Genomic DNA, 13,266 nt, shown 5'->3' on the forward strand with positions numbered 1-13,266 from the left:
AAGGGTCATGTGACAACAGAGTCCTTGGTAGAAAAGCCTGAGATAAGCGCTGTTGTGGTCACGTGACGGGGGGGAAGGAGAAGTTGTGTCGTTGCCGGCTGCAGGCGGAATCAGCAGCGGGTTCACCGTGACCGAGATAAACAAGTCTGTTGTATGAGGACGTCGGTCTGTGTCGGGGCCTGTTCAGACCTGGTGTGAGGGATAATAAGCACTTGTAGCAATTATCAGAATCTTTACGTCTCGTTATTATTCAACCCCTTCTCTGTAACGGCCATTTTTTTACATTTTAATTTTGTCCTCCAAAAGCTGTAACTTTTTTTCTTTTTCAGTCAATAAAGGCGTATGAGGGTTCGTCTTTTATGGGACGAGTTGCCATTTTTCATGGCACCGGTTATTGTACCTTATAATGTACTGGGAAAGTGGAAAAAAATTATTTGTGCGATGGAATGGGAAATAAAAACACTGATTCCTCGTTTTTTGGGTTTAGTTTTTACGGCGTTTACGTGCGGGTCAATAGGATTATGGCGATACCAAACTTATATAGGATCTTATATGTAACGCCAAAAGATTATTTGTTAAAATAAAGTTTGTTGTGTGTCATATTTTGAGAGCCATATTTTTATCGGTGTGAGGGCTTGTTTTTTGCGGGGGGAGCAATAGTTTTAGTTTGTACACCCCATTGTGTGCTAGATACAACTTTTTATTCCAGTTTTTGTTGGAGATTAGGTGACCAAAAAACAGCGATTTGGGAGTTTTGAATTTCTATTTTTTTTTTACTGCGTTTCCACATGCGGGTTAAATAGGCTCTGTCCCCACATTATAAGTGGCCTATCTTGTACATGATGTGATCGGCGCTGTAATGTAGATTACAGCAGTGTTTTTTATTTACAAAAATGATCATTTTTGACGGAGTTATGACCTATATTAGCTTTATGCTAATGAGTTTCTTAATGGACAACTGGGCGTGTTTTACTATATGACCAAGTGGGCGTTGTACGGAGGAGTTTATGACGCTGACCAATCAGCATCATGCACTCCTCTCCATTCATTTACACTGCACATAGCGATATAGCTATATCGCTATGTGCAGCCTCATACACAAACACTAACATTACTGCAGTGTCCGGACAATGAATATACATTACCTCCAGCCGGGACAAGACGTGTATTCAGAATCCTGACCACTTCTCTGCACATCTCTGTGATTTACAGCACAGCAGGCGTAGTCTCGTAAGATTACGCTGTAAACTCATTCACAGCGAGATCTCGCTGTGCTGTAAATCCCGGCTGGAGGTAATGTATATTCACTGTCCGGACACGAGTAACGTTAGTGTGTATGTGGCTGCACATAGCGATATAGCTATATCGCTATCTGCAGAGTAAATGAATGGAGAGAAGTGTATGATGCTGATTGGTCACTGATTGGTCAGCGTCATACACTCCTCTGTACAACGCCCACTTGGTCATATAGTAAAACACGTCCAGTTGTCCATTAAGAAAGTCATTAGCATAAAGCTAATATAGGTCATAACTCCGTCAAAAATGATAGTTTTTCTAAATAAAAACACTGCTGTAATCTACATTACAGCGCCGATCACATCATGTACAATATAGGGCACTTATAATGTGGTGACAGAGCCTCTTTAAGGAAGAAAAAAAAACGAGGATACTCGCGGAGCCTTACAGTGTGCCCAAACGGCAGTTTACATCCACACATGACATTCTCAGACCCAGGAGAACCTGCTTAACAGTTTGAGGTATTTGTCTATTGTGGTACAAGCTGGAATTTACGCATTAAAATGGCATATCAGTGGAAATCTGCAATTTTTGCACCATTTTGGCCAAAATACTCACTGCACTCCTTAATAAATTTCTTGAGGGGTGTAGTTTCCAAAATGGGGTCACTTCTTGGGGTTTGTTTTATGATTTGACATCAGAGCCCTGCAATTGTGGGCCAATGCTGTGAAAAATCACCAAAATAGACCTCAAATCCACATGGTGCCCTTTCACTCCTTTTTTCCAATATGGGGTCACTTCTCGGGGCTTCCACTGTACTCTGGTATCTCAGGGGCTTTGCAAATTCAACATGGTGCCCCACTGTTTGGGTCTCTCAGAGATTTGCAAATGCGACATAGCACCTGAAAACCATTTTAGCAAAATTTGAACTCCAAAAGCCAAATGACTCTCCTTCCCTTCTGAGCCCTGTGGTGTGTCCAAACAGCAGTTTATGCCCACATCTGGGGTATTGCCGTGCTTTACAAGAGTTGGGGAGCTTCTTTCCTTTATTCCTTGTGAAAGTTAAAAAAAATCGTAGCTAAAACTTTGTGTGATAACATTTTTCATTTTCACAACCTAATTCCAAGAAATTCAGAAAAAAACTGGGGTTAAAATGGTCACTATACCCTTAGATGAATTCCTTGGGGAGTGTAGTTTCTAAAATGGTGTCTTTTTGGGGGATTTTCCACTAGAGGTAGAGGCTTGAGCTTCCCCCTGGTCAACATCTTGGTCATTTGACTGGATGGACTTCTGGGTTCTTTCCACGATAAATAACGTTCTCCAACTTTTTCCTCACCTTCCACGGAGAATTCTCCATTAGAATGACACATTGACTGGGGGCGTTGGGAGCCTCCCCCAAACAGAAAATATTTTAAATAATAGGATGCATAAAGAAGAGGCTACCTCTCCATACATATATTAATTTTCTCAGGAATAATCTTAACTGAAACACGTTGAAAACTCACGGCGCCTCCACCCCAACATGTGAAAGTCTTAAAGGACGTTAACTCGGACTGCCTAGAGGGAGGAAAAGGTTAACGTGTATTAGTGCAACACCGGGCTAAACCATTCAATAGCAGACTGCAAGCAGCTGCTTTACAGATTGTATAGGGTTAAGAAACACTCTTGCAAACCTCCCAGTACAAGCCCAGCATAAGGCTATGTTCACACGCTTAACAAAAAACGCCTGAAAATACCGAGCTGTTTTCAAGGGAAAATAACCCCTGATTTTCAGCTGTTTTTTACAGCCGTTTTTGGAGCTGTATGCACTTCTTTTTACGAGGCCTTTTTTTACGCGGCCGTCTTTAAACACGACCGTGTAAGAAACGCCTCGTGGGAACGGAACGCCGTTTTTCCCATTAAAATCAATGGGCAGATGTTTGGAGGCGTTCAGCCCCCGCATTTTTAGCCATTTTTCGGGGTCGTTTACGGCCTGAAAACAAGCCGTGTGAACATACCCTAATAAATTAAGACATAATGCAAACTAAAACAAGCAGAGCAAACCATCTATCCAAGTCCACACAGAACAGAATAAACCATAAAGGTGAGAAGGGCTAGATGTCATTTTAGAGGGTCATGAGGCGGAGGTCAATTATTGTTTAATTTGATTAAATTAAAAATTCCATCTGTCCTACTAGTACACAGGGGCAGAATTACCCCATTAGGCCATGTTCACACTGGGCAGATACGCTGCGTAAAAGTACACGTGTCCACGCTCGAACCCACAGGGAATTCTGGCCGAAAGCCACACCAACTAGTGGTGCAGTTTTTTGGGCCGAATGTTCGCTGCGGAAAACAGTGGCTGAAAATAAAAAATAAAAAGCTTATGCTTAGCTTATCCTTATTTTCCGTTTTTTGGGCCGTAAACGGATGTTCCGACGGGCCGTTTTTTTACGCGGCTGTTTTGAAAGAGTAAATAGCGCACAAAAGGGCTGCGGAGTGTCACAGTGAAAAAAGATTCACCGTGGCGGACCGCGCTCACAGTAAAAAGTATAGGACCGCGGTCCGTAAATGCAAAAAAACAGGACATATCCTATTTTTTGCGGGTCATTTCTATAGCCCGGACACACACACACACACACACACGTGTATATATATATATATACACTTGAAGGCTTCCGTAGCCGATAGAAATTAATGCAAATTTTTTTTATCAGTATTTGCAGATAAAAATGACGGTCGTGTGCATGAGGACTAATATAGGAATACATTATATGTGACATTCCGCTGCAAACTACACGTGGCACCAGTTATAGGGGAATTACTTCTAGAAATCGCCTCATATACCATTATCCCAAAACGCTCTATTTTAGAAACAAAGCTACGAGAACCCGCAGACCTCCGAGTCAAAGCGCCAGTCAGGAGTTTACAAAGCAAAATCACATTGCAGAAAATTGCATGAGCTTTTACATGCGATTTAGGGATAAGCCTTTCAGAAGACACAAAACCGAAATACCGCACTCCAAAATACCTTTTTTTTTGGGGGGGGGGGGGGAATCTCATATTGTGAAATTTAGTGTTCACGTAATCCCATAGGAATACTAGACATAGCGGTGCATGTAAAGGGTGAATCACGTGCATTGTTGGGTTAATCACGTGTTTGGACAGCGCACGGAGCTACACTTTGGTTATAACTGCCCATGAAAAGGTTCATTTTAACGGGTGATAAATACAATTTGTCCCCTGTGCTGCATGTCCTCAGGAAAAAAAAAAACCTGCTAGTTGGCAACCACCGCACCGCCATGTTTAGTGGGGACTACATGGGACGCTCGCTTTCCATCCCAATCACACTATGGCTAAACATCAACGAGCTGCAATCACTCTATCGCCCCCTCGCTTCCTCCTGATTCATTACGCTTCCAATCTGGCGCCGTCTGCGCGCGATAACGTGGTCCGCTACCGTCATGGTCACGTGACAGGCGCCGTTTTGGTGCGTTTAACTAATTTGCTCCTCCCACCTACGACTACATTTTGTGACTCAGCGTAAACTTTTGCGTCATATGTGTGCGACGGATAAGAGCTGAAATGAAGTAAGTTTATTTGTGAAGTCCTTGTTCTATACGGGGGGAGGGGTTAGTTTATACACGATATGTTGTAGTTCGTAGTCTTAGTATTGCGTCTTTACATACATAGAAGACTGAATTATTGTCACTGCATCCCTTTCTGTATCTGTAAGAATTATGAAATAGAAGCAGCATCATGTTACATATTCATCTATTCGCAAATTGCACTTGACAATTCCATAATGTAATTATTATCATTGGAAATTCCTCCATAGCGTTTCCCAACAATAACTGGCAGGGCTGTAGGGGATCTTCTATTCCCTGTCCTTTCAGGCAGGTCCGGTTTATAGGCACTTGCTCTGGGGGCTCTACTACCGACTAATATCCACCCGAGAAGCCGGGGCCGGTGGCCACAGCAAATGGACTGACGTATCCAATGGCCTAAAAATGTATTGGGCGCGGACTAGCTGTGTACTATACAGGGAGGTTTCTAAGGGGCAATAGAACGTTTCTGTGACTTTGGCACGTGCCACATACAAATTGCACAATTTGTTTGTATTAAAAACTGTCGGCAAATGTAAAATTTGTATTCTCCGCTTCAAAGGCGGCACAGTCCGTCAGCTGAGCATATCATACCTCACAACCGTCCCAAATTCAGTGGGACAGTCCCGGTTTTCGAGCGGTGTACCGCTGTCCCAACCGGCCGGTGGTATGTCCCGGATTCCTGGTATCAACTGTATCTGCGTCCTCGGGAACAGTCCGCTCCCTGCTTCAGCACTAGTACAGCGGACTCTCCGGGCACACCACTACTTTAAGCACTGAGCCTGGGGTAGCCCTTGACGTCTCTGTTCATATAGGGACAGTGACGTTGGCTCCTCCTGTGGTGGAATCCCCTGCCAGAGCGTTGCCGGGGATTCCGCCTCTAGAGGAAAGCCGTGACGTCACTGTCCATATATACACAGTGACGTTTTGCGGCTCCTGGAGCGAAGTCCCCGGCCACGGTGTTGCCGACGCTCTGGCTGGGGATTCCGCCCCTAGAGGGAGTCCCAATGGCTACAGGGTGGGGGCACTATCAACATGGGACACTGGTGCTATTTACATGGGCACTGTGTGTATCACTATGTGGGCACTGGCTCTAGGGGCAGATAAGGGGGCATGATACTGTATGGTGGCAGCTAGAGGGGCATTATACTGTATGGGGTAGCTATGGGGGCACTGTAGTGTATGGTGGTAGCTATGGGGGCACTATGCTTTATAGGGGAATTTATGGGGCATTATACTGTATGGGGCAGCTGTGGGAGCATTATACTGTATGGGGCAGCCATGGGTGCGTTCTACTGTATGGAGGCAGCTATGGGGCATTATACTGCATAAGAGCAGCTATAGGGGCATTATGCTGTATGGGTCAGCTATGGGGACAATATACTATATAAGAGCAGCTATGGGGACATTATGCTGCATGGGGGCAGCTATGGGGCGTTATGCTGCATGGGGGCAGCTATTTGGCATTATACGTGTGGGAGGGACTATGGGAGCATGATACTGTGTGGGCTGAAGTGGTTGTCCCTCTTTCCGATACTTGAAAGTTGGGAGGTATGGAATATGGCCGCGTGCTGTGCCATCAACAACATTTCTTTTTTTTTTTCTCCCCTTTTCTATATTCGGTTGCAGACTGAGGTGTAACTTTAAGAAACTGTGCCCAAAAATCTATAACCAAGCCCCTACGTTTCATGTGGCATTTATAATACTGGTGGCTTCTTATGTGGCTGATGGGCCCTCGGCATCCCCTATAGCTTCGCCCCTAATTGCAGAGCTATACACGGTTTTGACTACGTGGTAAAATCAGTGTCTAGTCTAATGTTCCGCATTGGGATATAACTTGCATGGGACTGTCATGACCGTGTGATCCAACATGGTTCAAAATTTTGCGAGAGCCCCACGGAGACTAAAAATCTTTTACCATGTAGCATGAGCCTAACACAACAAAAAATAAATATGTATGTGCTTGTTGTATGTCAGTTAGTAATAAAACCATACAATGGCATATTATGTGAGTTATTGGCTTAGGAACATTTGTGTTCAGATTTTTATATACTTTGTGAAGAGATAACGGTTGTTCTGTCTCTACTTTTTTGCAGTCCTTTAACAAAAGTGAAGTTGATTAATGAGCTCAATCAACGTGAGGCAAAACTTGGTGTGAAGGAGTCTGTGTCTTGGCATCAAGACTACAAAGACAGCGCTTGGATTTTTATGGGTTAGTTAAACAGCAAGAAGTGGCACGGCATGCACGGTCACGCTCCATAGTCTATGTAAAATATTACGCATACAAGTAGATACCCCAATATCCGCCATTTTGACCAGGAAAATAACAGACTCCATGACGGAAACCCGACAGAAGCCATTGGGTTCTATGCGATCATACTAGGAGCACATCAGGGGCCACACACAGTTTCCATTCAATCCTACTAGAGACCAGTTTCTACCCTTTCAGGGACCCTTGTCCGCACCCTTTACTCAAGGGTGTCCAGTGCTCACCGGCAGCATTGTTAATTTTCATCATCCGCCCGCCCCGACTTCTGCTCCACTCTTTTGTCAGTTCTCCCAGCAGCAATGAGAGCACTGCCCCCTGCCAGAACCAGTGCGAGATTGCCGGCCGGCTCCTAATGACGGCGCACACATAGAGGCTAACAGAACCCAGTAGGAACCGTCCGGCGGTCCCACAATGTCAACAGTGCGAGAGTGTAAAGAATTACATAAGAGGTCCCGAGAATCGCTTCTTATGTACTTATTTTACCTCTCATAATGAAGCGCCAGCTCTGTCCTCCTGCCTGAAGTGAACGCATGAGGATGATTTCACAGAGGTCAGGAGCCTCTTCAGGCGTCAGACTCCTGTAAAGGTGGTTATACAACCTCTGCAGGTGCGCGGGTGTCAATTATGCAAAGGATCTGTCACCGGCGTAAGTTTCGTTGTTCTGCCCCTATGATGGAGTAGAGCAACGGAAATGGAAAACGCTGATATGCTTACTTAGCCTTAGTCTAGAGACAGCACAAATGTAATCTTAAAGTGGTCTACAAAAAAAATAAAATACATTTTCAATGTTTCATCCGCTGAAGGCTAAATGTGTGCAGCTGCATCTTCTGAAGCCAGACCCACTGCGGTCAGCTGATCACTAGGGCGGGCGGCCTCCTTTCCTTCTCATGCTTGCTCGCTGTTTACGAAACTCTTATAGAGTTTAAAGGGAATGTGACAATTAGTGTATAGGTGATTAAACATTGTTCTAATTTTTTTAATTTTTTTCACGAGTCAGGAAATATTATAAATTAGATTCTAATTTATAATATTTCCCAGTGCTGGTCACTAGATGGAGCAATTCCCAGAATTGCAGCATTGGCATGTGGTAAAGCAACCACATTGCTTTATGCTGCAAAATTTGAGAAAACTCACTCGCTCTAGTGAGCTCACAGAATCCCCCCTCCTTTATCCTAGCTAGTGCCGGGAGAAACGACGGGATTGAACGGTCAAACCTCCTACACTGTGTGTCGCCATTTTTTGAGCTAACACACAGTGTAGTAGGTTAACATACAGTAGTAAACACACAGTAAAACACTTACATACACAGAAATAACTTACCTGCTCCAGTCGCCACCGGTCCGTCCGCTCTGTCTGCTACCGCCGCTCCAAGTGCACAAGTCCGGAAGCCGCGACCGGAAGTAGTAATCTTACTGTCCGGCCGGGACTTCCGGTCTACAGGAAAATGGCGCCGGACGTCGCACAGTTCAACTTGGACTGTGTGGGAGCGGCGCATGCGCCGTTCCCACACAGACGGCGTACAGCATAGTGGATGGAACGGGCCCCGTTCGCATTCACTATGGGACGGTAGCTGCTGTATTCCATGTCTGTATGTGTCGTTAATCGACACATACAGAAATGGAAAAAAAAATGGCAGCCCCCATAGGGAAGAAAAAGTGAAAAAATAAAAAAAAGTAAAACACAAACACACAAATATAAAACACTAAAATCAAACTGATGTAAAAAAAATTTTTTCGTGACACTGTTCCTTTAATGGAGAGTGAGTACATTCGTGGTCACCTCTCATTTCGGCCTCCGCCTTGTCTTGAGGCATTGAGGTCGGGGATCCACGTTCTTCTATTAGACATGACATAAAAAACCTGCTAAATTAGTTTGATCTGAACAATATACTCTTCATATTCCATTTAAACTACTTAAGGTAACGGTTCTGATTTCTTTTGTTGGCAGGTGGCCTGCCGTATGAGTTGACAGAGGGTGACATTATCTGTGTCTTCTCACAGTGAGTTTATTCTTGTCCTACTTGGAACTCCCTTCTCCACGTAATACTGAATAGAAGTGTCAAAGCAACTGTGTTTTATAGGGGTGTTCGAATTAAAAAATTATGTCAAGTCAATCAATCCATTTGTTTACAATAAATTCAGGAATTTACAAAGTTGGATTTGTTTTAGACATCTTTGACCTGCAGCGAGATATCTGAAGAATCATATGGGCGGTCAAAATCTAGAAAGCGATTTCATCAAACAGCTGGAGTAGCAAAGTCAGATTTTTTTTTGTTTGTACAAAATTGACTGATAAACAATCAGACAAGAAAGGCCCGACACCTACATATAAGGCACATTTTACTGATGCCCTAAGGGCCCTTTTACACAGGCCAGTTATCAGGCAAACAAGCATTCACATAACGCACGTTCCTGATCATTACCCTGTGTAAACAGGGCAACGATCAGCCGATGAACAAGCAAACGCTCGTTCATCGGCTGATTGTTTCGCCAGTCTAAAACATTATTGTCGACACCACATCTCCCTGCGTAAACATGGAGACGCGCTGCCGACATGATAGAAATGTATGGGGACGAGTGATCGTAGTAACGAGCGCTTGTCCCCATACAAAGCTACTTGTGAAATGAGCAAATGAGCGCCAATCAACGAGCTGTCTCATCCCCTGTCGCGCTGATTATGAGATTTTAATAGATTATTACAGCGTTGCTCGGGGGGGACATCAGAAACATCTGATTTCAAGCATTTAACCACTCGGATGCCGTGGTCAGATGTGACCACCGGCATGTGAGGGGTTTTCACTGGCCCTTTCACTGCACGGCGAGATTGCAGGAGCCGGTGTATTCCTCTAGCAGCTGGGAGTCTTGTGAACGCTCCCAGCCCTGTTATAGGAATATTGCTATTGGGACCTGCCAGTGGCAGGTCTCAATAGCAATGTACTGATTTTGCCATAGAATGCTATACTGTAATATTGCATGTGGCATAAGCAATCCAACAAATCGCAGGTTCAGGCCCCCTTGGGGGCTAAAAAAAAGTAATACAAAAATGTAAAAAAAAGGAATAAAACATATATAAAAATTCAAATCACCCTCCCCTTTCCCTACATCACAAATAAAGAAAAATAAACGTAAACACATTAGGTATTCCCGCGTCCGACAGTGCCCAAATTATAAAAATATTTATCGAATACGGTGAACGCTGTAGCGGGAAAAAATATCAAAATGGCGGAATCACAGGTTTTTTGCCACTTCAAACCCCCAAAAAAATTGAATAAAAAGTGATCGAAATGCCAGACATTCCCCAAAATGGTATAACTAAAAAAACAACATATTTCCTCATTCAAAAAGACGCCTTCCACAGCTCTGTACACAGAACTATAAAATAGTTCCGAAGGTCACAATATGGCGATGCTAAAAAAAATCTTTTTTAAAAGTACTAAAACATAATAAAAATTCTATAAATTTAGTATCACCGTGATCGTACTGACCCGCAGAATAATGTGTAATTTTCACCGTACAGTGAACACCGTAACAACGAAATCCATAAGAAAATGGCACAATTTTTTATTTTTTTTTCCAATTCCACTTCATTCTTTTTCCAGCTTCCCAGTACACATAACACATAATATTAAATAGTGCCATTAGAAAGTACAATGTGTCCCGTAAAAATTAAGCCCTCATGAGGCTGTGTCAACAAAAAAAATATATAAAAAGTTATGACTTTTTGAAGGCGGGGAGAAAAAAACAAGGAGCATAAAAGCAAAAATGTCTGGTCCTGAAATGGTTAAATTGTCCAATCAAGACAACCATATTCCATGTATGAATGAGCTCTAAGTAATGCTAAATTTTCCCAGTGAGGCCCCATGCACACAACCGTATTTTTTTCCTCCCGTAAATACGGGTCCTGTCACACGTTTTTAACCCGTATTTACGGACCCGTAAAAAAGGGGGGGCTGGAAATCATGTCACAATCATGTCCAAACCCCTTAAAAGGGTCGCATGATCGCTCAAACGCCATTTTCTCTGCTTCTCTTTATTCAAAAATTGAAATCCCCTGACGTTGCCTAGCACCGCTCCCGTAATTACGGGTGCACACACTCGGCCACCCGTAATTACGGGAGCCCCATAGACCTCTATGGGCCTGCCCGTGCCATAATTGCGGCCTTAAATCGGACATGTTCAACGGCCCGGGCACCTTCCCGTTCGCAAACGGGAAGGTACCCGTGGCCAATAGAAGTCTATGTGCCCGTAATTGCAGGCATTTTTATGGTAGTGTGCACATGGGGCCTGAATCTTTTTTTTCTTTCTTTTTTTGTCGTTTCCTAAGGCCACGTTCAGACATGGCAGATTTGTCACAATACATTTGAACAATTTTCAAAACCCCATTTACACCTGGTGGTAAAATTTGCGTACATTTCAGGGTATGCTGCAAATTTTCAAACTCGCAGCATGCCTACTACTATTATCCTGTGGAATTGCAGCAGATTGCAATCTTTGTGTCAAAATGCACATGCATGACATGCAGATTTTACAGATTTGTTCTGCCATGTCTGTACTAATACAAAGTACCTACTTTTATTTTTGGAGGTGGAAAAAAAAAAGCTTATATTCCTTCTATCATTAGTTTAATATGTTGTTTTTTTATGTTATTGTTCTGTCTTTCTATTGTTATACCTACTTTTTTTTTTTTTTTAAATAGATACGGGGAAATAGTAAATATTAATCTGGTTCGTGATAAAGTGACGGGACGCTCTCGTGGATTCTGCTTCCTGTGTTATGAAGATCAGAGAAGTACAGTTCTAGCTGTTGATAATTTTAATGGCATCAAGGTTAGTGAGTGACATATAGCGACTTTATTGGATATAGTCTATATACATGGAATTTTACCCTTTGTTCTTCTCTGGTAGCTGAAAGGGCGTACAATTCGTGTGGATCATGTATCCAACTATCGACCACCTAAAGACGGTGAAGATCTTGATGAAGTGACACGAGCGCTGAGGGAGAGAGGCTGTGGCGCAAGGACTCCGTCCCCATCTTCATCAGAGGAAGATAAAGAAGAATTGCAAAAGCCAAAAAAAGGTATCGGGAGCTGTAAATACAAAGCGCAATAATTTAGTGGAATAAAATATAAGCACATAATTCTAATCATAAAATAAATAGATTTTAAACCTATGTGACTACTGGATTATCTGTCACAGTGCAGGACTGAAAACTGCTGCTTCTGTCCATAAATATACAATAGTCATTTATCTATTCGTAACTTAGAACTTTAAATATTTTGCCATAAGGCAAAAAAAAAAATGTTAACTTTGAACCATATAAAACACGATTTATTCCTTTGCAGAAAAAAAGAAAAATAGAAAAAAGGAAAGGACGGACCAGTCAAATGAAAAAAGCAGCGGAAAAGCCATTAAGGCAATTAAACAAGAACGTGATGATCCCGGGTATGAAACGTACAATACTAAACAATTGAGTTCCAGAGATCATCAGAACGCTTCCCCGACAGAGACTGGTTCAGGAAGTATTTCTAACAAGCCACATTATGACAAGGCCAGAGCTCATCATAGTGGATCGGAGAGACCTACAAAACAAAGACATAAGTTACCGGAAAACAAACAAGGAGATAATGGGCCGAAAAGATCAAAAGAATATGAGAAAAGGGAACATGAGATGAGAAGAAAATGACTGTTACAAAACAGAAATTCTAGAACTTTACTCAAAGGGCTTAAGTTTTTGTTTTTTTTCGTTGTTTTTTGCACATACTGATATTTATATTATATACACATACAGTAACATTTTGTAAAATTTAAGAGGCTTTCCAGGATCAGGACATTTTTTATGTATTTCATTATGAAATAAACCACTTTCTCAGACGTCCATTTCTGCTGTGAGTTGATTCTGCAGCTGCACGTGCATGTGTCAGCAGTACAACAGTCGTCCATACTGACTTGTTCAGCAGTCATGGGAAATTTCACTTGACCACATCGGTCAGTGGTTCTAGCATCATTCTGCACGTCCTTGACATGGATGTGGGTTTGCGGATACACCTGTCGTCATATATGATACATAGAAGTTAATGAATTCTTTATTTTACCCTTTCACCTATGACCGCATCCCTGGAGAGACGTCCCATCCACTGGACAGAAAACCTGAGGATATAAAAAGACACACCTCTCCACAA

At 42.8% G+C, this 13,266-nt stretch overlaps 1 protein-coding gene across 3 annotated transcripts; it reads left to right on the top strand.

Annotated features, from left to right (window-relative positions):
* The first annotated feature begins 50 nt into the window (after positions 1-50).
* RBMX2 (RNA binding motif protein X-linked 2) lies at positions 51-12,958 on the top strand. 3 transcript variants are annotated; one of them, XM_075835557.1, is made up of 6 exons: positions 51-194; positions 6,917-7,032; positions 9,037-9,088; positions 11,785-11,914; positions 11,993-12,164; positions 12,430-12,958. In XM_075835557.1, the coding sequence occupies exons 1-6, from the start codon at positions 154-156 to the stop codon at positions 12,768-12,770; spliced, it is 852 nt and encodes a 283-aa protein (XP_075691672.1). In that variant the 5' UTR covers positions 51-153; the 3' UTR covers positions 12,771-12,958. The 3 variants fall into 3 exon arrangements, with proteins under 3 accessions (XP_075691672.1, XP_075691674.1, XP_075691673.1); XM_075835559.1 differs by having other exon boundaries at positions 98-165; XM_075835558.1 differs by lacking the exon at positions 51-194 and adding an exon at positions 4,559-4,805.
* The last annotated feature ends 308 nt before the right edge of the window (positions 12,959-13,266 follow it).

The sequence above is a fragment of the Rhinoderma darwinii genome, chromosome 8, assembly GCF_050947455.1.
Source record: "Rhinoderma darwinii isolate aRhiDar2 chromosome 8, aRhiDar2.hap1, whole genome shotgun sequence".
Lineage (NCBI taxonomy): Eukaryota > Metazoa > Chordata > Amphibia > Anura > Rhinodermatidae > Rhinoderma > Rhinoderma darwinii.